We start from the raw sequence: 23,990 nt of genomic DNA, 5'->3' as shown, positions 1-23,990 counted from the left end.
AATATAGTTTTTGTAGCATTTTTGTCTCATCTTAAACAGAAACCTTTTTAAATTTCTTTTTCTTTTTTTTTTAATGTAGCTGAATACCTTCAGCTCATTTATCTGTTATTTAGACCTGGGTAATCCAAGGTCAGTTCTTTCTGTTTAAAGACCCTTTCAATGTTTTTATGTTAACTGAAAGACATTTAACTTGAGGAGGAACAGTGAGTATATTTATCATTAATTATCTAGCTTTGCAAACCAGGGCTGCCAGTGGGCACCAGCAGCTGCTGAAAATCCTTTGGAGAAGGAGAGCTCCCACAGGGCTCTGTCACCTGGGGGCTCACTGGGGACATCCATTTGGTGAAATATTCAGTCACCCCCCATGACTCGCTCAAATGCTGAGAAAGATTCTGAAAGGGCACAAGAAAACAAAACTTTATGTGGGCATGAAAAAGGCTGCATGGCCAGGGATTGAGGAACTAATTTAAAAACATGAGAGTTTTGTAATTCTGTGTTCCATTCTGTCAAGAAGCAGATAAAGGAAAAATTGACTGGTTTGAGAAGTCAAATACAATTGGAGAAAGCAAAGTTTTCCAGGATGAGACAGGATGAGAATCCTCCCTGAATTTTACCTCAAACTTGGGGAAATATTAAATCAAGAAATAAAGAGAGTTTATTTTAACATCAATAAGTAACAGATGGAAAGGATGCTTTGTAAAGAGGCAGACACCCACAGGAAGAGAAGGTGAATGGAGCTTCAAGGCAGGAATACGTCTAATTAAATCCAGTAAATCACTTCCTCTTTATCAATAGGGGAAAACAGGAGAAGGGAGGCCAGGTGGAATGGCTTTGCTGATGATGTAGCTGCCACTGGGAGAAAGCCAAGTTGCAGTTATAAAGGATTACATTTATTATTAGCTACTAGATGATAAATTTGTACTGATTTCCCCTGAAGAGAAAGTAGGCTAAAGAGACCTAAGATGTACTTATAAGATACAGATGTTGACTCAATACAATGGATAAAAGGGTTCTCCTGTAGTGAGGAGAGATTAGCTGGACAGCATCCCTGAAGGTTGTACATTTAGCATGTGAACAGTGAAAAAATGGAGCATAATAACAATGGAAGATAAATTTGAAACAGCTGAAGTAGAAATGAGATCATATAGGACCCTTTCAAGGATACTTTTTTTTTTCCCCTTTTAATGACCTTAGTGGACTTGAAAAACAGTAGTTTGTCATAAGCTTTTAGTTAGGACTGTGTTTAAAGTTATTTTAAAAGTACTGAAGAGATAAAACCCCTTTTGTTTTAAGGTTTGGCTTAAGGACCCAGTGGGTAATTCTTCCTTTACTGCTTTCCAAACAGGTGTTCTCCCACTTTCTTTTGAAGCCCTGGTTCTGCCACTGTCAAGGATCCCCTCCAATAACTGCCCATTGAGGACAACAGACTAGTTTTAAAACTTGTTTTAAACACTTTTCCACTAGAAACATGTGCTGCATGCTTAAATATACCAGAATAAATTCATAGAAATCTGTGGAATTAACCTTGATTGAACAGAGAAACCAGAATGTGGCTTAGGATATTGGATGTTACAATATTTATTAAACAGCACGTAGATCCCCAGTGGATGAGAACTGCAGGTCTCAAGCAGAGCACAGCCAGGCACGTGTTCTCACACAGACTTCTCTGTCTGCCCTCCCTGTAGGCTGGTACATCCCCCTAAAGAAATTATCCAAGGCCTCCAAAACATGGGAATGGCCCAGGAAGTATAGATGATGTTTGCAATGTAGATGCAGCCTGAGGATGCAGATCCAAGGCACTGTGGATGCTGGGATTCAGAGTTTGGGTTCTTGCCCATTTTGTGAATTGGGCACATGCAGATGAAAATAGTCCTTTTTACCTGGATTTATTTCCTCTGTGCTCAGCTTCTGTCTGTAAGTGATTTGTAAATGTCTGTTAGTCCTCCACAGAGATATTGAGTCTTGTTTTCAGCATGCTACAAGCTGAAAGTAACGAGCATATAGTATTCTTTCCTATGCATTGAACAAAACATTGTGGAAGGAATAGGAACTTAGCTTGTATCAATTAATCTCTCTTAATTCAGCGTGCTGCAAGTAACTTTACATGCACACCTTACAATAAAAAAACTACTGGAAAGCACCAAGTCAATCATAGCAAAGCAATGTTAGTAGACTCTAAAAATCTGACCTGCAAAATAGAGTATTATATTGAAAACTCAGGATGGCCATGAGAAAAAAAAAAAAATCTCAAACAAAGGAGCAGATGCACAGCTAGTGTAGAGAATTTATTGGTTTAGCTTTCACATCAAAATTAGCAGCAAAAGGAAAAGGTTCCTTTCTCAGGAGAGCTCAATTTATCCATTGTTTTAACATTTTGTGCCGTAAGCTAAAGGCAGAGTTCCTTTCCTCCGGAGTAGATCCAGCAGATTCCAGCCGCAGAGCCTGTGGTTTTCCAGCTCAAGAAGCTGTAAATTTTATAACTCTGCGCCCTGCGGTCAGAGCTGCTGAGTGCTGTGTCTGAAGTCAGGTGGTTGGTGTGTTAAAGGTAGACATTAAACAGTTCTGTTGAGGAACTGGAAATGTTTAAGGAGGTTGTTTGCCAGCTGTAAATTTGGGAGCAAATGCCAGTTGGCTGAAAAGATGCTGGAAAGCATCCAGTTAAGTAGACTAGCACTGGAGGTCTTTCCAAATTTGTAGGTCTGATAACTTGGCTGAATATGCAGACTTCAGTTATTGGGTTGTTAAGAAGGGGCTTTATAATGAATGTTCGAAAATACGATAGAAAACTTTTTATATGCTCGTTACTTTGGCAAAATTGCAACTTTGCAATAGTATTGCATTCCTGATGAAAACTCAGACATTATACACCGTATACTATTTTTCAGCTGAGCACCAGGGACTTCAAAGCATATGTTTTTTTGTGCCCTGCAATATTTTTGTCTCCAGTACTGCTCCATAGTTTGATTTTGCCCTTTTCCTGCATGGATGGGATGATACAGGAGGAGAGACAGTGATGCTGCTCCTGCTTGGTAAACATTCCCTCTCATCGCCTGCTGTGTGGGAAGGGGCTCTGGCTTTGGCTTCTGGCCAGGAAATGGAGAGGAAGTTCCCTTCTCCTGCCTGTGAGAATTGTGGCTACTTCCCCTGTGAAAGCAGGGGCTGCAGCCCAGGCTCCTACGATGTGTATGGCCCGGCTGGCCCGGCGTGCAGGATTCACCCCCCGGCTGTGAGCTCCGTGCTCCACGGTGTGCCTGTGCTCTGGAGGGATGGATGCTCATGGGGCTTGTTCTCACTCGTCCCAGACCATCCCCTTCACTCTGCTAAAGCACCAGCAGAGTATTGCTCTAACAGGAGTAAAACTGCCACTCTTACCTTCTCATCCTCCCCCTTTCCTGCTCTGAGCTCCGTGTTCAGAATGCATTCCATCTGTTCCTTGCCTCCAGTGTCACAAAGAGCACTTTCAGAAGACATATGTTCGGTCTAATGCTTCAAGATATTTTTATTAGAAAAGTTTTAAACTTTGCTGCTTTTTGGCCACTGGCACAGCACAGTTTTATGACAGTTGTCAGAGTCAAATGAGATGAAGACTGACCCTTACACGAGGTTTAGTGGTATGGACAAAACTTTCTCCTCCTCTGACAAAACTTATTAAAAGGCCAGACAGAATTTCAGCCTCTGCTCTTGAAGGAACACAGAGCACCTACTGAAATGGGAGAAAGTGTGTCTGGCTGCCTAAGATGCTGAGATCTGTGCTAATACCTTAGACTTGGAGGATGAGTAAATGTAAATTAAAATATTTTGAGGTCTGGTCTGTAAGAAGAAGCAGGGAAGGCATTGTTTTAAATGAGGAACAGTATTAGAGGACTCAGTTCTTACTACAGTTAACACGCAGCATTTTTTTCTGAAGCACATGTTCTGAAGCTTTATGCTTCAGATATTTGTCTCAATTTGTCCTTGAGAGAAGAGTAGAGTGAGCACATTGTTGCAACCTGATTTATCTGTAATGCCAGTGGACTTGGAGTTCAATATTCAGACTCTAGAGCAGCTGTTTTAACAGCTGGAATTTTTGCTGTCAGCAGTCTGATAGATTTGTGAAAATAAAAAGGTTACTTTGGCAAAATTGCAGCTTTGCAATAGTACTGTGTTCCTGATGAAAACTCGGTCAAATATAATACATCCTGTAGTATTCTTCAGGAGAGATGTTTCCCTTCATCTGAAGGGGCTGTTAAACCTTACCACATTTACATCAGATAATGATGAATAACCAAGGGAAAAAGAAAAGTCCCAAGAAAAGTTACACTGGGAATGGTTTGAATAGAGTGCAGCAGCTAGGGTGCAGAAGCACCCCCTGAGGAAGGAGCCCAGAGTGAAGCACAGAGGCTTTGTGAGATCCTCATTAGGGAGACCCATGTGCTGGGAGCACTGGACACTGTGGAGGTTTCCTCCAGTCAGAGATCCTGAGGTCAGGGGTGCATCTGTGCAGGGCAGAGAGAGTTGCACAGCAGTCTCAGTTCTCATGTTTCCTAATTCCAGAGTATTCCATTTAAATCCTGCTCTTGTAAAATAGCTGTGATACATACTTGCACCTATAACTCATCCCTAAAGCAGATCTGGTAATCCTATTTCTAACAAGAATTTTCATTCAAAATAGAGGTCAGTAATCACTCTCAGATCTATTTCTTCCATAACCTCACTGTTATTCTAAAGTGCTCATGAATTAAGCTTGGATGGCTGAAAAAATTCACATGAAATACTGGATTTACCTGTGCTTGAAGGAGTTTCTAATATGAATCCTCCCAGGAGAAGTCACATACTCTTCAATTAATTTGGAAGTATTTGCCTTTTGCAGCCCTAATTGCTGTTTTCTCAGTTTGGATCATTATTGAGGTTCCCTGACTGAAATGAAATCTTTGGCTACTAAGAATAGAAATGTTAGCATTCATTTTTTCTTTCTTCTAGCAAAGTAAACATTGTGCTGTCCAGATCCTTCATGTGTTCAACATTATTGAACTGCAGGTCATGTAAATTTGGTCTGAATTTTCACTGCCATGGACAATTTCTGTGTTCTAATAGCTACATTTCCAGAATAGCTTAAAACCCTTGGCTACATTTCAAAATGTTATATTCCTCAGTCTTAAACAACATAAAAGCAAGTTTGTTGCTATTTTATGAAACCAGTCTCTACAGAGATCAGTTCTACTTGTATGGATTGCTTAAGTTCTCAGGTCAGCTATTATGATATGTTATGCATATTTTGAATGGCAATTATTAAACATAGACTTGAATTGTGCTTGAAATGCTAAGGCTTATCAAAAAACAAATTTAGGAACTGAGGTTAACTGCACCTGCTCTTTATGTTACTGTGACAAGATCCATATTGGTGAAGAGTTAAAAGTCATTAGAGCTCTGTAACTGTAAACTCCCACGCTGTTTCTGCTAAGTGTGGATATGAATGCACTTTGCTGCCAAAAGTTTCTAAAATAAATTTTGTTAAGTAGAAATTTCTCCCCACATTTAGGTATATGTCAGATGTTCATGCATCTTGCAGTGATTATAATTCAGTCTTGAAATTAATACAGTGAATGAAAACTGCAATATAATTCACCACTAAAATAGTACACCCTTGAGAGCTGGGCTCCCTGAGTTAGATGACAGAGATTGTTATTATAGTCAGCCATCACACTTTCTATAAATTTTCCAACCCATTATGCTGAAATAGTGAGTAAAATATTCACTATTGGAAAAAAGGATTTTTCCAATCCTTTTTTGCTCTGTAGACACCCAAGGACAGGTTCTCTCCTGCACTGAAACTTTAGCAGCTTCAAACACCATGAGAAAAATTCCAGCTGAGGGTCTTACAAACAAAATTTATCACCAGTCTGCATAGGAAGAGTTTTTTTACAAGAAAGAGAGTTGTGTTTTATACCCTTAGCCCCAAGAACTGAGGAAGCCATCTCCAGCCCCTGGGCTGCTGCTTTGCTCAAGGTTCTGCCAGGAAAGCATCTGAGTCCTTCTTGGTGGGCAAAGGCTTCCTCCTTCCAGATGCTGCACGTAGGTAAAACCTGAAAAGGGAAGGCCTTGTAAACCATGGCTCAGGCCAGCTAAGTAGGAAAATACTGTGGGAAAGTGACTCAGCTGAATTAGGGGTAGAAAAACGAGTTGTATAACAATTATGTGTTCACATCATGGCGCATGGTGGTTGGTTGAATTATGTATGTTATGATTTAAAGCTGTGCAGCTGAGAAGGGCCTGGGTTTTGCAATAAAGCAGCTCTTTGCACTGCCTGGGGACTCTGTGTCACTACAGACCCTCACCCACAGCTGGAAGGATCAGCCAGGGCTTTGCTTACTAAGGAGAGGAGAGGTCTCCCATGCCCAGATGCCAAATCCTTGTCCTGCAGTGCCCCAGGCAGAGTCCAGCCCTGCAGTGGGCTCCCAGGGAGTGCAGGGTCAGAGGGGGATGATGTTCCACCTCTGCTGAAGGCAGTGCCACTGCTCTGACCCAGCCAGGTGCCCCTGATGGTCAGGAGGGGACTCTGTTTCTGCACCCTCTCTGCAGGTGTTTTTCCAGGCAATGATTTGCTGTTTAGGAATTGCTTTGATGGTCTTTCCTTTGGGTCTCCTGAAAATCCTCTCACAAACATGCTTTGTGTGTATCTCATTTAGTTCATCTTCCTTCAGACTGACAGAATCCTTTTTTTACCTCCTCCCCACCTTTTTTTTTTTAAAAAAAACCAAACCCCAAATATCCCTCTGCAGATCCTGTTACAAGGCAAAAACCCTGGGATTTCTTGGGAGTACACATTTGCCAAAAGCAGCATCGAAAACAAGACATCTGTCAGAAAGCACAGCTACTCCTGGGTGACGGTGCAGTCTGAGTGCTCAGCGACCTGTGGTGGTGGTAGGTGACTTTCACACAGCCAAGCCTCTTCTTTTTCATTTTTTTAAAAGCATCTCAAAGCTTCTCAGCTGCCTTTGATTTTGCAAATACATGCTGATACATACAGGGGTTTACACTGAACACCTGGTCCTTATTTTTTTTATCTGATAACTTAGAACACAGAGGAAATAACTTGGTATGGCCTTTAGAGTGAAAAATAGTCATTCCAGTGAGTCAGTCTTTTTTGTTTAGGTCAACCCATATGCATATCATATCTTCCTGTTGAAGTAATGTGTAAATTAATTATGCACTTTGATTTCCTCTTTTCTTGCACTGACACCTTTTGTTTTTATAAATCCTGCATGTTTTGTCAGTGAAAGTAAATCTGGGATGTAATGAAAGCAAAAAGCTGGCATGTGGGAAGTCTGTAATACCAAAGGATATGACTGGGCACTGAAGGAAATGCTCCTGTATTGGCAAAAAAGTTCAGGTGAAATTCAGGAATACCTTGCTGGTGCAGTGTCAGAACTTCACAGCATCTCAGTAAATGGTTTATGGAAGAAAGATCCACCAGAAGCACTGCAGCCATAAAATATGACAGCTGTATTTTCTCCCTTCCCTTTAAAAGGCTGCAGCATGGACATAAAAGTGATGAAAACTGTCTTGTTCCCAAATTTGATTCACTGTGCCCAATGAACCATGTGTGAGGCGAATAATAGATCTCATTTAAAAGATAAATCATAAAATCACTTAAGGCATTTCTGTAATTGTCCTGCTGCTGACATTTGATTGCATCTAATGTACAGGTACCTGCAGAACTCTGGAGTCTGCAGAGATTCCCTGTAAAAAGAATGTTTATCTATTATGTACAGAATGTTTGTGTAGTTTTCAAGTGTGAGGACAACTCTAAGCAAGCACTGCTAGTGTCTGCAGGGAATTAGGACTTGAATAATTACTAATTTTTGCTGGGGGAACAGTCTTCAAATCTGTTGTTTATAGCTAAAATGTTTTATCTGACTTCAGGAGTATCTGTGCTACAGAGAAGGAAATCAATGCTAAAACGTTTTATTTATATATTAACATATTTTATTTAGCTCAAGTCAGCGGATTTGTAGCAAGGATGAGTTTAGACTTCTTTAGTTAAAATTGTTCCCTACTTTTTTCTCTTACATTTCAAATACAGGTTTATGACAGTGTTTTCTTTTCTGATACTTCCCCAGGACACATTACAGCGAAAGCCATTTGTTTGGAAGATCATCGTGCACGAGTCAACACCTCCTTTTGTGGCCCAAGGACAAAGCCTTTAACTGAGACCAAACTGTGCAACACCAACCCCTGCCCAGCCTAGTAAGTTCTCTGGGGTTTTGTGCCTGCTGGCTGTGCCACGGAGGGAATCCTCTCAGGGGGAATTGTTGGCCTGCTGGATGAACCCCTGGTGCTCTGGGAACCAGGAGTTGGTGAAGATGCTCTGCCCGAGGCTCCCAATGGGGTTTTGGGTCTGGTGCCTAAAGCAAAGGCTCTTGAGGGCTCTGTCCCTGTGCTGGGGGGACACAGGGCAAATCCAGCTTTCTATGGGCTCCTTCTGCCACCTTTCCTCATCTTGAACCACTAAGCCCATTTCCTGAGTAAAGTGCTACTCCCTGTGTGGAAGCTCAGCCCCATGACTTGCATTCCACATATTAGATTAGGTTAAAAGGGTCTTGAGGAGTGTAATTAGTGATTTTTGGACAAAATGTCCCACAGAGTATTGTGATGCCACAGAGGACTATCTGAACCAAATGAGCTGTCAGCAAAGCTTCTGGTGCCCACAAAAATATATATGAAGGCATTGCCTTTGTGAACAATCTAATTTTCTAGAAGATGTATGAAAGGCGAGATGCAAAGGAAGACATTGACATATAGATAAGCACTTAGAACCCAGCTGGTCTAAATCAATTTAAAAACCAAGGGAGTTAACACTGATTTATAGTAGCTGAAGTAGGGGTCCTTTGGAAAAAGAAATGCTCTGTGCTTATATAATTAAACACAGTATTATGTGGCTTAGAGTGAAAATGGATAGATTAAAGGACACAGTGGCCATCTTTCTTCCACTGGTTATTTCACCTTTTGATTCCTGAATTTGCAACCTCGACATTATTTTAATTTTATATTAAATATCAGAAGAGCTGTATTATGTTAGACTAGACACTTCAGCCTCCAAAACAGGAGATTTTCCAAAGGAATATGTTGAAAAAGTTAAGAGTGTTTCAGTCTGTGGGAAGTAAATACACTTGAAGGTGCATTGAAGCAGAAGAAATGGAGGAAGGGTCCAGACCTGGCATCCTCTGCTGCTTTTACTCTGGGGTGATAAAAGCAACAGTAAAAGCAGTTGGCTAAGCCTGCTCCCATAGGTTATAAAATATCCCATTTTATGACTTTTAATAGGAAGCATTCCTCATCCCCCCCAGTCTAGGAGAGCATGGTGGGTCAAAGCAAAAAGATGCATATGTTCTGTAGTGACTTTGGTTTTACTTAAAAATCCATACTTTGCAATATGTTGAACATACTGAAAAATAGTTCAGTAATAGTTTGGAATTTCCTGCAAATTTAAAGAGTAGAGCAGAGTACACCAAACCCAAATGCCAAATTGCATACTATGACCACAAAAGGATAGAGATAAGGTTTAAATAATGATACCTTGTGACATGAGAGCCCCATGTTACTGCTTCAGCAGTTTCTTTAGATTGCGTTTAGCCACATGATTTTCTCAATACCAATTTTAAGTAATCTTTGTAGCCAAACACAATGTTTTCATGTGCAACTTATCTTCTGCCAGGACTATTTTTATCCAATGAACACAGAAATGTATTGTCTGTGATGTCTGTCTAAGCTCTTTCTGTTTACCTTTGTTTTGATGTGGCCTCATTATGCTATAAAGCTCCACCCAAATCAGATTTACTTGTATTGACCACACACAAAATTTCTATTTCTGATAACCTGAGATCCTGACGTATTTTGAACATCCTTTGATATATATTTACCGTGAAAATGCTGAATATTCATTTTGACACACACTGCAATGTTTTCATACTGAAATCACAGCTATTCTATGATTTACTACTTTAAAACAAAATTAATGAGTCAAACCATAAAATGAGTACAAAAAGAAAACATGCAAAAGCCCCAAGCACCTCTAGGGAAAAATAGTTCAACTCACTAACTAATTATTCTTAAAATCCTTGGGATATATTAAAGCATGGAGGATCTACATGTAGGACCATGCCTTAAATGAACAGGTTGCCATTCAGCTGTGTGAAACTGAGCCAGGATATCTCTGCTGAGGAATCTGCCCAGAAACTCACAGCATGTAATATTTCCCATAAACACAAGACTGCCAACAGAAAAAAAAAAAAAGTAGGATTAATAAATACCATGGAGGAAACAAAAGAATGCTTAATAGCCAGCAAATAAAGCAAACTCAAATACACCAGGCAGAACAGGCAGGGGAAGGAGGTGAAGGATGAGATAGAAGTGTGTCAGTTTGGGGACATAAAAGAGGCTCCAGACTTGTAAAGGTCAGTGAGGAATAATTGCTGCAGAAGAAGAAAGGCTGATTAGTCTGAGTGGGACCAAACTACTGTCCCACACAGAAAGGCACCAGCACTGCACACTGCTGTTGGATTTCAGAGCTGCCAAATCTGGTCATAATTATTTAGTTATGTGAACTAATGAAAGATACTCTTGGATTACAGCCCAGATAATCTTGGAAAATGGAAGTTTACTAGAGGACATTAAAGTAGGTTTACTGCCCTCTCCTCTGTGAAGAGGGGAACTTTCTGGGCAGTTATGGTGAATAAACTCTTAAAATGAACACATTTGGTCACTCCACCAATGGCCATTGTCAGAAACATCAAGGCAAACTAATTAGAAGTTGTAAAATGGATTAAAACTCTTTTCTCAGAAGTTTGCAGTTCAATGGCCCAAATATTTATAAATCAGACAAAAAGGAAACTTCTGACATGTTCTGGAATTACATAACGACTGACTTTTCACATTAATATTTCTTTGTCCTTAAATTAGTGCCTCTTACATTTCTCACTACTTTTGGCAGTTCCTGAAGTTGCTAGATACTGAAAGCTGGGATTTCTTCTATTCCCAAAGACATTTTTCAAAAATAGGTTTTTTATGAATTTTATACAATTAAAATTAGCTTTGTTTTCAGGCAGCTGTGGCTAGACAGGCAAATGGGACACTGTCCATCTTTCAAATAGGATGAAAAAAGCTTTTCTGTCACTAAAGCTTTATGTAAGCAGCTATTCCAGTGGTCACAGGATTGATGCTGTGAGAAACTGTGGAAGCAGGATCGGCCAAGTGGTCAGATGTGAGACAAGGACCTTTCCCATGACATAAATTACTGAAAATTTGTCAAACTGTTTAAAAATCTTTAGCTTAATTTCAGTGCTGGGTCTTTGAATAAGAGTTCTCAGTGAGTAATCATTTAGTCATTCATAATTTCTTCTACTTTTTCACTTTTGTTTTCCTGTCTGGCTGTGATTATGGTCCTACATTGGAAGCCTTCAAGGACAAAGACACTTGGTTGCATGTGTACAAAGTGTCCCACAATGCCTGGGGACCCAGTCAGAGCTTCAAGAATAGAAATAGTCAGCAGCTCCTGGCATTTCAAAACTGAACTTAGCCCAAGCAACTGGCAATAACCCCTCAGACTTGCACTTGAGGGACATGGTGTGTAAACTGCAGTGTCCCCGTGCCTGAGCACACACTGCCCAACAGCTTGTGCTGGTTAAATTCCCTCTGTTTTATTTAGATTCTGCATTAACTGTCTGCCAGATTCATTAGTCTGAGGGTATGTAAATCATTGAGTTACAGAGTCACAGTGTGCTTTGGGTCAGAAGGGAACTTTAAGCGCATCCAGTCCTGCCCCCTGCCATGGCAGGGACACCTTCCACTGTCCCAGGCTGCTCCAAACCCCGGTGTCCAACCTGGCCTCAGACACTTCCAGGGATCCTGGGGCAGCCCCAGCTGCTCTGGGCACCCTGTGCCTCCCCCACCCTCACAGGGAACAATTCCTTTCCTTATATCTAATCTAAACCTGCCCTCCTTCAGCTTAAAGCCATTCCCCCTTTTCCTTGTGCATTCCCTTGTGAAAAGTGCTCCTCCAGCTCTCTCCCAGGCTGCCCTCAGGTACTGGAGGGATGCACTTAGGTCACCCTGGAGCCTTTGTTTTTCCAGGCTGAAGAGCCCCAACTCTCTCAGCCTTTCAGAGCCTTTTCATTTCCTCAGGACATCAGGGACAGGACTGCTGCTTTTAGCAACCAAGTTCTTTTTGATGAATACCAGTAGGGCCAGTAGGGTTTGACAGAAATGCCAGCATTTGTCACCTTGTGTGAGTGGAGCGTATCACAGCACAAACACAGTCAGTACGTCCTCAGCTAAATTCTATCTTATCTAATTCTATCTTCTAATTCTATCTTCTAAATATTCCACCTGCCTCAATAGCAGCAACTCTTTCAGTCCCCGTGGAATTCAGGATTCCAGGTCAGATTCACAGGCAAGCTGGTTCTAGTGGATAAAAGCTATAAATAAACAATACTTGTTTTTCTAGTTGAGTGACTTGTATTTCATCCCTAGCAGAAAGTTCCATGCTTTGAAAATAGATCATGTAACTGCAGCTTCTTGATTGCTTGAACAGATACCAGTCCACCAGGAGATAGGCTGAGCAGGATCCCTGGATAATTCACATTTATTGATTTTCTACAGCTAATTGCACTCCTGTGTTTCTAACACACGTTTCCTCCTTTAAGCTGGTCGGCAGGTGAATGGAGCACATGCAGCAAGTCTTGTGGAGGGGGACAGCAGAGTCGTCTCATTCAGTGTGTCCAGAAGAGGGCTTTCCAAAGAGAGGAGGTGGTGGCCCATTCCCTGTGTCCTGTCAGCACCCCAGCACAGGTGCAAGTGTGCAGTGCTCAGGACTGCCCACCCGAATGGAGCCCTGGCCCGTGGTCTCAGGTAATTTGGAGAAAAACTTACATTTTTGTCTGCTGGCATAATGAAAATACTGCAAAAAATTCTCCCCCAAAAGAAGAGAGCAAACTTTGTGGAGATGAGTGCCTTGCATGTGGTTTTTTTTTTCCTTGAAGATAATATGTAAACCATGTTTGTATAAACATGTAAACTGAATGTGCATTGTAGCCAGCCTTCAGAAGAGCTGCCTTGCCAGAAGTGGGCACGTGGTGTTCTTTTAGGTACATACAAACAGATGGAAAATTCTTCCTGGATTCATAATTTAAGGCTCTATGACCAACAACCCTCTATGAGATTACTTCCCAAGCAGTATTGACTTCTCTTAGAGATGGCAGGCAGTCAAGGAATGAAGAAATATTTGGGGTTAGAGTTGCATATTAATGCACATGTGTCTGTGGATTGTGGATTGATAAGTTTGTGATTTACACAATAACTACTCACTTCTGTGCTTTTGCCTTTATTAGAGTAACTCTCCTGCAAGCAGTGCTGCTGCAGCTATTGCCATGAGGGCAAATTCCTTTGTGCATACCCTGCTTTACACACCTGACACTGAAACACCTGAGCTAAAAACACACAAAACTCAGCTCTGCTCCATCTTTCACTGCTATTGGTGTTGTTCATGTAAGGACAAATGAAATATCCTTCAAATAAATCACACATCTGGGTTTTAAGAGAGAGCTGACAGTACCCTTATAAAAGGATCTACATTCATTTTATTTTTCCATCCTTTAGTGAGATTCAAGATGGATTTTAATTAGTTTAAAAATATATTATGTGTTTTGTTCTTGGTGCTGTCACTCTTTAGGTGTTCAACAACATCTTGACCTCATCACCTCCAGCTGAGCACAAACTGCCTCTTCAGGGAGTGCCCTGTAACATCCTATAACAGATGAGTAACCATCCAGTAGTCCAGCACAACTCTCAAAAAATAACTTTTTCTTCTAATGTTGCTGGAGAAAACCTGAGTGTAGCAGAAGAAAACCAGGTCTTCAAACACATTCACACTTACAAACTTTCTTTCTTCTAAGGCAAATAAATAAATAAATAAACAAATAAATAAGACCATTACAAAAAATCTGTTTTCCTCCTCTTTAAAAGGTGTAAAATTCAAGTTGTGATTTTCAAATAAGGCCATAAAAATTAACTTCACCAGTCCTGCTGAATATAGGGAACAGGCCTATTGCACAAGTTAGTAAAGGTTTTAAGATTCAGCTGAAAACTGCTATATTGCAGACTTAAAGGTGGTAAGAGGAAAAAAATGCAAAATCATAGAATGGTTTAGGTTGGAAGGGACCTTAAAACTCATCCAGTCGTGCCCCCTGCCATGGGCAAGGACACCTTCCACTGTCCCAGGGTGCTCCAAGCCCTGTCCAACCTGGCCTGGGACTCTGCCAGGGATCCAGGGGCAGCCACAGCTGCTCTGGGCACCCTGTGCCAAGGCCTGCCCACTCTCAGAGGAGGAATTTCTTCCTAACATCTAATCTAAACCCAGGCTCTCTGCACAAATCAGTGCCATTTAAAATGAAAAGATCATTTTGTTTGGGGAAGGATTAAACCCACAGACTTTCAGCATGCAGATATTTGTTACCCCCTAAGCACAACGGTGCTTTCATGAAATCTTTTAAAGACATTTGTAATTTGATACACTGAATGATTCTGCCTTGGAACATGCCCCATAATTATTAGTAGAAAGGACAGAAGAGGAGGCAAGAAGGTAGGAAGCTGGCAGCATTATTTCAGGGCTCTTTGCTTCATTTCCTCACAAATGGCTCATTCAGGCATTTTGTTGTATGAAAGGCAGTGCAAACCACAGCAGGTCTGTTCCACTGAACCACGGCTCAGCAATGCACATTTATTCTGGTGACTCGTCCTAAGCTGCAGTTGGCAACTAAAATATCTCCTTAACCATTGTCTGTATCAGATTCTGTCTCCTTTGGTGGAGGAGTTATGTATCAATTCCCTGGGCAGTTTCCTCTGCCTGGGTCTCATCTCTCTAGGCCAAGGTGAGGACAAAATGACAAATAGCTGAGAGCATCTTGCCATGGAAGGTTCTGTGGTGGGAGCTTAGGACCAGCTTTCAACTATGCTGAGCAGGGAAAAAGCATTTTGCTCACAAAAGCATTTTGCTCACAAGTCCAACTTACCTCATCTATGGAAAAGAGATTACTTGTCTGTTCCACAAAGGGGCTGAGAGAGTTTAGAGCTTACACTTAAGAAAGCACTTAGGACAATGTTTTAGAAGTGACACACAGATGTTACTGTTACTTATTTACCAATAGAATTTCAGGTTTACTGAAATTTGTGGCAGCTGTACGGCACATTAGCCATGCTTTCTGTGCTCTGCTGGAAAATGCAAATGATGCCAGTTTTCATTTCCTCCAGTTCAAAGAAGTGTTTCTTTCCATCACAGTGCTCCAAGACTTGTGGGAGAGGTATTAAGAAACGGGATGTCTACTGCAAGAGTCCTGGTGCTCCCAAGGTGAAAATCTTGCCTGAAAGCATGTGCAGCACAGACCCTAAGCCTGAGTCCCAGCAGACCTGTGTGCTCGGACGCTGTCCCAAAAATGACCGGCTCCAGTGGGTGATTTCTTCCTGGAGTGAGGTAAAGTGGTGCAGTTCCATGGCTCACTGCCTGCCCTGGCTGCTCTTGGCAATGCTGGCTCGGGGACACACAAGCCATGGGGAGGAAAGACAGCTGGGCTGTGGTCTGAAAGTCAGGTATTGTAGTGAGGATCTGTAAACCCCAGATGTGGATGGATGGACCCCAATGTCTTTGTCAATCACTGTCTGGGTTCATATTTCAGTTTACACTTTACGGAGCATGGGCTTTGTGGGATTAGTTCTGTGATGGCTTTATAATGCACAACTGGGGCTGAGTGACACATCACAGCTTCCCCTTTCTCTGCATGTGTTTGTGAGGCTGTAGAAGCTGTGCTTTGCCTCTGCAGTGCTCAGCCTCCTGCGGGCCCGGCCTGCGACAGCGAGAACTCAAATGCGGCGAGAAGAGCATCCACGGGAAATTGGTCACCTTCCCCCAGAGGAGATGCAGGAACATCAAGAAACCAAACACCAGCCTGGAGGAAGCTTGTAACAAGGGAGCCTGTCCATCACAGACGTTGTATAACATGGTGTCTGGCTGGTATTCCTCACCCTGGCAGCAGGTAGGAACGGGAAATCAGAGGTGGCATGGCTCAGAGGAGCTGCCTCCAGTGCCAGCAGGCCCCAGGTGCCTCCTGCATTCCCTAAGGAGGACCACACCACTCAGCCACTGACATGGGATGGGAAATCAGAGGTGGCATGGCTCAGAGGAGCTGCCTCCAGTGCCATCAGGCCCCAGGTGCCTCCTGCATTCCCTAAGGAGGACCACACCACTCAGCCACTGACATGGGATGCAGCTGGTCCACATCCATCATGTACTTTGGTGCAGCTCAGTGCTTTGTCCTGAAACTGAAGAATGCCACTTAAAAATGTTACTCATGCTTGAGAGGCACCACATTCCACACCCATTTTCCAACACTTTCTTCTCAGTCTTCTTCAAAGTGCACTGTGGTTGAACTAGTGCATATCTCTATGCACAGTATATTTGAGCATCTGCACAGATTGCCTGGAATTCCCTAAATACTATGATTAATTGTGGGATCAGTCTGTATTTGTTTCTACATTCTTGCAAACAAGCTTCTGTATTTCTGGAACTTATCTACTTTATGAGTCATATATCAATGAGACACGCACCAGTTTAATAATATTTACATGAAACAATGTATGCCTGACAATTGCAATCAGATGAAAACGATCACATTTATCTTAAAGACAACTTTTCATGAAACACATACAAGTAAAAGGCTTATTAATTTTAAAATACTTCATAGCTCTTCCTGCAAACCCATAAAGGTTTTCCCCAGATACTGCCATAATTATGGTTCTGATGGGAGTTTTATCTGTGTTCAGGCAGCAGGGCTGGGCTCAGAGGCTTAGAGATCAAAAGAAATCCATGCAAACAATCAGGCACAGGTTTCTAAAATGTTCAGTTTCTGTCTGGATGCCTAAGTAAGGAACCAGATTTTCAGCTGAGCCCTTAAATAACCACAAGACACACACGTCTTTGAAAAGTTGGTCCTGATGGGGTTTGGTGGACAGCAGCACACCTGATCCTGACCTCTCCTGCTTTGAAAGTCTCATCCAAGGCCCTTGAAAGCTCTCCCTTTGGCTTTCAGGGCTCTCAGAGTCTCTGCAATGAAGCCAAGGTTTTGTTTTCCCTCTGCTCAGTGCACGGTGACCTGCGGCGGGGGAGTGCAGACCCGGAGCGTGCAGTGCCTGCGCCAGGGCAGGCCGGCTGCTGGCTGCCTGCCCCAGCAGAAACCAGCTGTCCTGAGAGCCTGCAACACCAACTTCTGCCCAGTCCCCGTGAAAAGAGGTAAAACTCAGCTCAAGGTGCTGCAGCAGGCTTGGTGCTTAGAGTTCTATACCCAGCAAACATCACCTTTTCGCTACACCACTGATCTGGCCTGTTCCTTCATAGATGCTTTTTCCCCAGACTTCCAGATTTACAGTAACGCTCTGATATCAACAGCATCTCTTCTTCACCAAGTGAGCCCTCTTAAAGCAGACTTGGGAGTACAATTGGTACTGGAGATTTTAAAAAGAGGCATATGTTAAAAGAAGTATGTGAAAAAGTCATGCTGTTTGGTTCTGAACTGCACCTTTATTACTCTCTTGTTGGAAAACACAAGCATTCTATGCTGGTACTGCTTTTGATGAATAATAGGAACTTTGGATCTAAACAATAGGAATTTGCCATATATTTTTAGTCTTCCAGACTCCACCCAGCTCCTGGGATTCCAAAATTGCTTTACCTAGAATGTCTTACTGCTTCTGACCAGGGCATGATATGCAGTCAGGGAACATGAAATTAGGGTTTCTCTCCACTTTCATGTCTGCTCTATCTCTCCACCTCCTCAGTGTGAGAAGGGAGGGGGGAACAAGAGGGTTTGTGCCACATGGAATGAGGGAAGGGGAATTCTCTCAGCACCACCACAGACAAAGAGTGGTGCATTCCCTTGTTCCAGAGATTTGCTTACAGGGTGGTTACTGTTTGTGACTCTTTCCTAACTGCACAAATAATGCTCCTGGAGGTCCACATTTGTCCCACATAATTCGGTTATCTAGGTATGCTAAAGCACTTTAAACTGTGACTTTCAAAATACTGCACATTAATTGACTTGTTACCTCTTTAAAACTGGGAGCTGAAAGCAACCTCTATAAAATCTAGGCTGGACTGCATGAGGAAGGTGGTAATGGAGCTGGGAGCAGAGGTCAAGCTCTGGCCCTGCATCTTGTAAACTGACATTAGCCAACCACCCCCACATCTGCCCAATTCCTGGCATTCCCTGTGCACGAAACCCCTGTGAAACCCAGCGAGATCCTAACAGACCTTTCTGCTGCATCAGCCTGAGACATGCAGGCTATCAGGCTCATCTGTCAGGGGACCTGAATCCAAACAAGGATGTGGAGATGAAATGGTCCTAAAAGGGATAAGTAAAGAGTTCTGCTGTTTTTATCAGTAAATGTTCCTAACACTTCAAATTAACATTCCTAAAAGGTTCTGCTGTACTTCAGAGTTTCTGTATGACTTCCTTTTCTGTTAGGATATAGCAAGGACTTTTCTTTCACCTCTGTTTTCCCCTGCTATATTTCATGTCTGAAGTCCTGTCTGTTATTAATTTTGGCCTTGGCCTGCTTCTCTCTCTCCTCACATCTGCAGGAGCCCTTTCCCCTTTATTATACCTGGGTCGTCAGGCTCTAGAGATCAATTATCTCCTCGCTGCTCTCTAACTTTCTGTCTAAAGCAGCAAAAAGAGAGGAAACCAGCTGGGCTGGAATCACATTGAAGCAAATCAGTCTCTATTATCAGCCATGCAGCTCCAGCTCAGTGATCACAGGCAAGAAATTAATGTTTCAGGGAGAGTTTGCACACTTTCCTAGACAAACTGGGTCATTTCCATCCCTCTCTAGATGCAGTTACGGTCACCATAACTCGTAGTAAATCCAGCTGCTTCAAATGAATGAAAATCTAAACAACTTATAAATACTTGGGTAAATAGAAATAAGGGCCTGACTGCCTGATCCCCATCCACTGAATTTTGTGGGACTCTTTGTGTTCCTTCCAATAGTCCTTGGATTAGGTCCCAATTTCAGCCATACCTCTGCAATATTAGCATTGCTCTCTGATCTTCAAAGGAGACATAAAGATTTATTAATGTGGTTTCCTTAGTGCTTATACTTTTTTTTTTTAACAGTAATTTCTAATTTTTTTTAATTCACTCTTTTGTGGCAGGAGAGCTCCTTCCTGTCTTCATCAGAACAGCTTTCCTTCCTTGGTGTGGTGTGTGCTTTTCACCTCTTGTCTGCTTTGGGCCCTCCCAAATTCTGTTTGGTGGCAGCAGGTGAAGGAATGGGAAGTCTGGTGCTGAACTCCCAGCTGGATCCCTCCTGACACTCCATGCAGAACAGAAAGGCAGTGCAGTGGAGTGGGAAGGCTGCAGTTCAGTCCTGAGCTCCCCAGTTCCTGTTCAAGAACAGTATTTTCTTTCCCTACCATTAGAGTTTAAAGACGAGCTAATGCTTTTAAAACCTGAGGAAAAATGGCATTTTAAAAGAATTATTGTTATTAAATTATTTTCTTTTTCACTCAAATAAACTTTAGGGTGACAAAGGCATAAAAAATCACCTTTACCATCATATAACAGGGAATAAAAAAAGAGCAGTGGTGATTAAACCAAAGAAATTGCTATAGAGAGATGAAGATGCCTCCTGGCCCATGGAACATGCAGAAGTTGTCTGTGCTCTGTGAGGGAGCATTTATCTGCTGTGACTCAGTAACTGATCTAAGAATGCAGACAGTGGTGGCTAGATTTTTGTTCAGTCTCCTTGTAAATTCCTTTTATTGACCATGTAAACAGTAGTTCTGAGAGCTGAACAAAATCTTTACCCATGCTTGCAGAAGATTTCAGTTTAGCTATAAATTTTGCTAAACCCCATTGAGTCTTACTGCTCTCTCAGACATGGTGAATTTGTTTATAAATCACCCATATGAATCATCACTCTCCTCTTTTAAAGAAACATAAAGCATCCACTGCAAAACGAGAGAGGAGCAGCTATGGGCTGTGTGTATAAATGATATCTGGACATAAATCCATGGGGCCATGGAGCTGTGTGTATAAATGATATCTGGACATAAATCGAAGAGTAACAGAACTTTAATTTAAAAATATAATTTGGCTGTATTGGTAATTAAAAGCTGGGTTTTTGAGAACTAACCATGGTTAACAAGTCTCTTCTCCCACTGCAGTTAATTAAGGTTTTGCCAACATGGCATAGTCAAGATCCTAAAAGCTAACTCATGACACCTAACTGAAGTGTCTGAGAAAAGAGATTTCTGTGGTTCCCTGCAGAGTAAAAGGGAGAGAAAGAAGTGTCTCCAGAAAGTGCTGGAATGCAAGCATGGAGCAGAGCACTTCGTGCAGGGGCCAGGCATTCCAAGTTCCATGAGCTCTGTGTGCAGGTGAACTCCACGTGATGATGGTGATGGCAACCAGCAACTGGTATCAAATATGGAGTAGGCTCATTTGTATGAGTACCTGGGTTTGGAGCAACTATAAAATCAGAGATGTAAACACAGATGGTTTTTATCCTCTAATGTGGAACTTCCTTCTGTCTTCCTGAGCTGCGAAGTGTGATCCAAATATTTTAATCCTTCAGCTTTTAACCCCCCTGTAATATTAGTTCCATCTCAATCAAGTTAACAAATCTCTTGGTTTAAATTTAATAGCTCTTAAAATAAAGCAAGAAACTAGTATTTTTTGAGATGAAAGCCCATTCATGTTTCCTCTCCTTTGAATTGAGTCACCCATCATGTTTTTAATATTACCAAAGGCATACAAGGGTGTGGGACTATTGCCCGACTTGCAGACTTGCTAAAACACAGTCTCACCACATTGCTTGGGTTTCTCTCCTTCAGATGATCCTTCTTGTGTGGATTTCTTCACTTGGTGTCATCTGGTGCCCCAGCATGGTGTCTGTAACCACAAATTTTATGGCAAGCAATGTTGTAAATCATGTACGAAGAAGAACTGATAGCAGCGTGTTATCTGAACCCTTCAGTGACAGGATTCTCTTCAATTTATGTTGGAATTATCTCTGCTTTGAGGCAAGACATGGTGCCACATAAACCACTGATGGGAGAGACATTTTTTCTAAGGCAACGTCTGAGGTACAGTAATTGCTGGATTTATGTTGAAAAAGGAATGTTTCTTTCTTATTTTTTCTTAATTTGCTGACCTCACTAAAGCACAGGGTACTATGGATCACTTGAACACTGAGACTCAAGGGGAAGTTCTTCTTTCTTTAAAAGTGTCATTTTGCACTGTCACATGTTACGAGGAAGAAATTAAGGCAAGGGAGCCTTTTCTGGCTGATTTACCAGAATGCAAAGCAGGAGAGCTTGGCAGCTGGAGGAGGAAGCAGCGTGGCAGCAGGACAGACCACACCATCAGAAGCATGTCCTTTGCTATTTTTTGTGACTGTTGTCCCAGGGTGAGGAAGCTGTTTGCTGCCCCAGAGGGACATCCATGGCTGAGGGCTGGAGAAGGCAGTGTCACACGTGTGGCCACCAGAAGTAAATAGTGCACTACAAAGATATTATGGTGCTTCTCTACCAGACTTGCTGCTGGAAAAGCAAGTTGTGCATCATGCTAATGTTTTTATAAATTTTGAAGAATGCATTTTCTGCTTTGTGTAGAAACTCAGAGGTGGTTAACTAGTAACTTGAAATGTATTCCTAGAAATATGCAGCAGTAGAATATTTGGACTTTTAATATTGCTGTGTTACAAGTAAAATAGAATTGCATATTTCAACTAACTCAAGAAACTCAGATTGATTGAGCTCAATGGTTATGTTTTCAACTTTCTAAGCTCATTAGATATGTAATTTTAAAATTTAAACTTGATATTTTTAAGTAGATTTGTTTCAGAAGCTAGATTGTTTGAATGCCAAGATACTGAAGAATGTCTTCCTTCTAATCTCAAATCTCTCTGCAAATTTTGATTCATCCATTACCCAAAGCAAATAACAAGAATATTAGTCCATTAATTCGTGCTGAATTTCTCTAAACAGTTATTTATTCACATGTCACACACATGTGATATTTATTCACATGTCACACACACAGAAAAAAAAAAAGCATGAAAATATAAGTGGATTATTCACTCTTACCAAATAAAAGTCAACTCTATTTTTATACACCCTCCTAATACTTGTATTTAGTTCAGAATCTACAACTAAAGAATTGTAAAAATGCTGATATTTGTGGCCGTTCAGATGTCGAGATGTTTGATGGCACCATGTATCAAATGGTGCCATTCAGAAGGTTTCTGCATTGGAAAAACCCCAACCTATCTGCCAAACCCATTCCGAGACAGAGCTGTGTCCTACTGTAATTTTCTGGGGAGTGCCTATGAGGGACATATTTATCTAATTCCACCCAATCCCACAACTTTTTTTTTGATGAATGTAGTTCAGTTTGAGTGTTTTTTTAAAGTACGGTTTCAGTGTAGGATTAGCCAGCTCAGCACTAATGCCAGACAGTGGTCACTTAAAATTAGCAGTTCCTTCTGAAACAATTTAAATTAAAAACATGTATTCTCTGTTACTTTAGGAAATGATTGGAAACATATCTCAACCTACACTGCTCTGTCTTGATATTGGACATTGTGTAATTATAACCTTTTTTCTAGGAAAACTAAAAGTTGTTTTTGTTTTGTTGTTATAATTGTGTCCTTTTTATTATTTGATGTAAAATAATTAATTTATTAATGCATAGCTTTTCCTTTATATTTCTTTTCTCACTTCCCTAAGTGAGAACTGAGGAAAGAAAAATGGTAGTGTCACAAAGTATGAATTATGATGTAAAAAAAGCAAAAACTATAAGTGTAATATTTAATTATTTTATAAGCTTTGTAATAAAATACTCTAACTGTTTCATTATATTTGGAATTGTAAAATTCATGAATAAAATATGGAGGTTATAAGTAAATATCAAGTGTTATAAGTGCTTTGTGCATTCCCTTGCATCTTTGTTGGTTGTCCCACAAGGAGAAGGTTATGCTGTTTTTCTGCTGCTGTGTAATTGGGAAATTGGGCCCAAAAAGGCAAAACGGAGCAAAAATTCATGGTTTTATTTGTATGACAACACAAAAGCTAAAATACACAACAGTACATGCGCAGGACAAACCTGAGCTGTCGCTCCTCTCAGCAAAGACAGTGGGAATTTGTGTATCCCAGAACCAGCAGGATTCTTCCCTGTCTTTATCTGCAAGGTGGTATTCGAGATAAGGAGCCTCACTCAACACAGCAGGAGGTTTTACAGCCTCTCCCATCTGCCTGGGGATACTTGATTTTTCTAAAACTGGCTAAGAACTTTCCAAGCCAATCCCTAGGAGGGAGGGTATCATTTCACTGATCATTTCAGATATATTCTCCAACATATATTGGTGCTTTCCCCTTCATTCACAATCACTCAGTGCTCTCACAAGAGCCAGATATCCAGAGGGCTGTTGATAGAAATACTGAGATGCCTCTGACACACAGTACAATCCAGTAAGCAATGATAGATCAGTCTGCTGCTGAAGGACTCCCAGCAAGAGCTCTTTGGAATGGGATTTGGACTAGTGATTTAAGTAATTAATATGCCCACACAGGAATTCAGACTATAAACTGCTTAGTGTTTGGGGCTAGAATTTTGGAATTCAAATGAACCGATGGTTGTCAGTGAATTACAGTGTTGGAGGGGGATGTTGAAAGAGGAAATATTGCATAAAGATGTGCTATTGTGTGCTTGGATCCCCCCCAAGTCCACAACTGTTTTATTGCTGAGCCCTTACAACGGTATTTGGTACACAAAACTTGGCAGCTTTATGGAAGTGTATTGCTGCAAGGCTCACTTTATAAAGCAGAATGGGGTCTTTTCACAAAGGAATAGCTCAATTTCCTGTGGTCAGATTTCATCACTCAGGTAAAGGATGCATCTGCCCAA

At 41.4% G+C, this 23,990-nt stretch overlaps 1 protein-coding gene across 2 annotated transcripts in view; it reads left to right on the top strand.

Annotated features, from left to right (window-relative positions):
• Nucleotides 1-21,033, top strand: part of ADAMTS18 (ADAM metallopeptidase with thrombospondin type 1 motif 18) — a gene marked incomplete at both ends in the record, with an annotated part of 76,164 nt that extends 55,131 nt beyond the window's left edge. For both annotated transcript variants that reach the window (XM_084214877.1, XM_084214876.1), the window contains 7 exons: nt 6,759-6,900; nt 8,100-8,226; nt 12,681-12,885; nt 15,311-15,502; nt 15,849-16,061; nt 17,167-17,314; nt 20,918-21,033. In XM_084214877.1, coding sequence (XP_084071003.1) covers nt 6,759-6,900; nt 8,100-8,226; nt 12,681-12,885; nt 15,311-15,502; nt 15,849-16,061; nt 17,167-17,314; nt 20,918-21,033 — 1,143 coding nt within the window. The remainder of the gene's footprint in view (nt 1-6,758; nt 6,901-8,099; nt 8,227-12,680; nt 12,886-15,310; nt 15,503-15,848; nt 16,062-17,166; nt 17,315-20,917) is intronic.
• Nucleotides 21,034-23,990: the final 2,957 nt, after the last annotated feature.

Source organism: Fringilla coelebs, assembly GCF_963513975.1.
Source record: "Fringilla coelebs genome assembly, chromosome: 14".
NCBI lineage: Eukaryota > Metazoa > Chordata > Aves > Passeriformes > Fringillidae > Fringilla > Fringilla coelebs.
The sequence above is the reverse complement of the archived record's forward strand: the minus strand, read 5'-3'. Positions and strand labels throughout refer to the sequence as shown.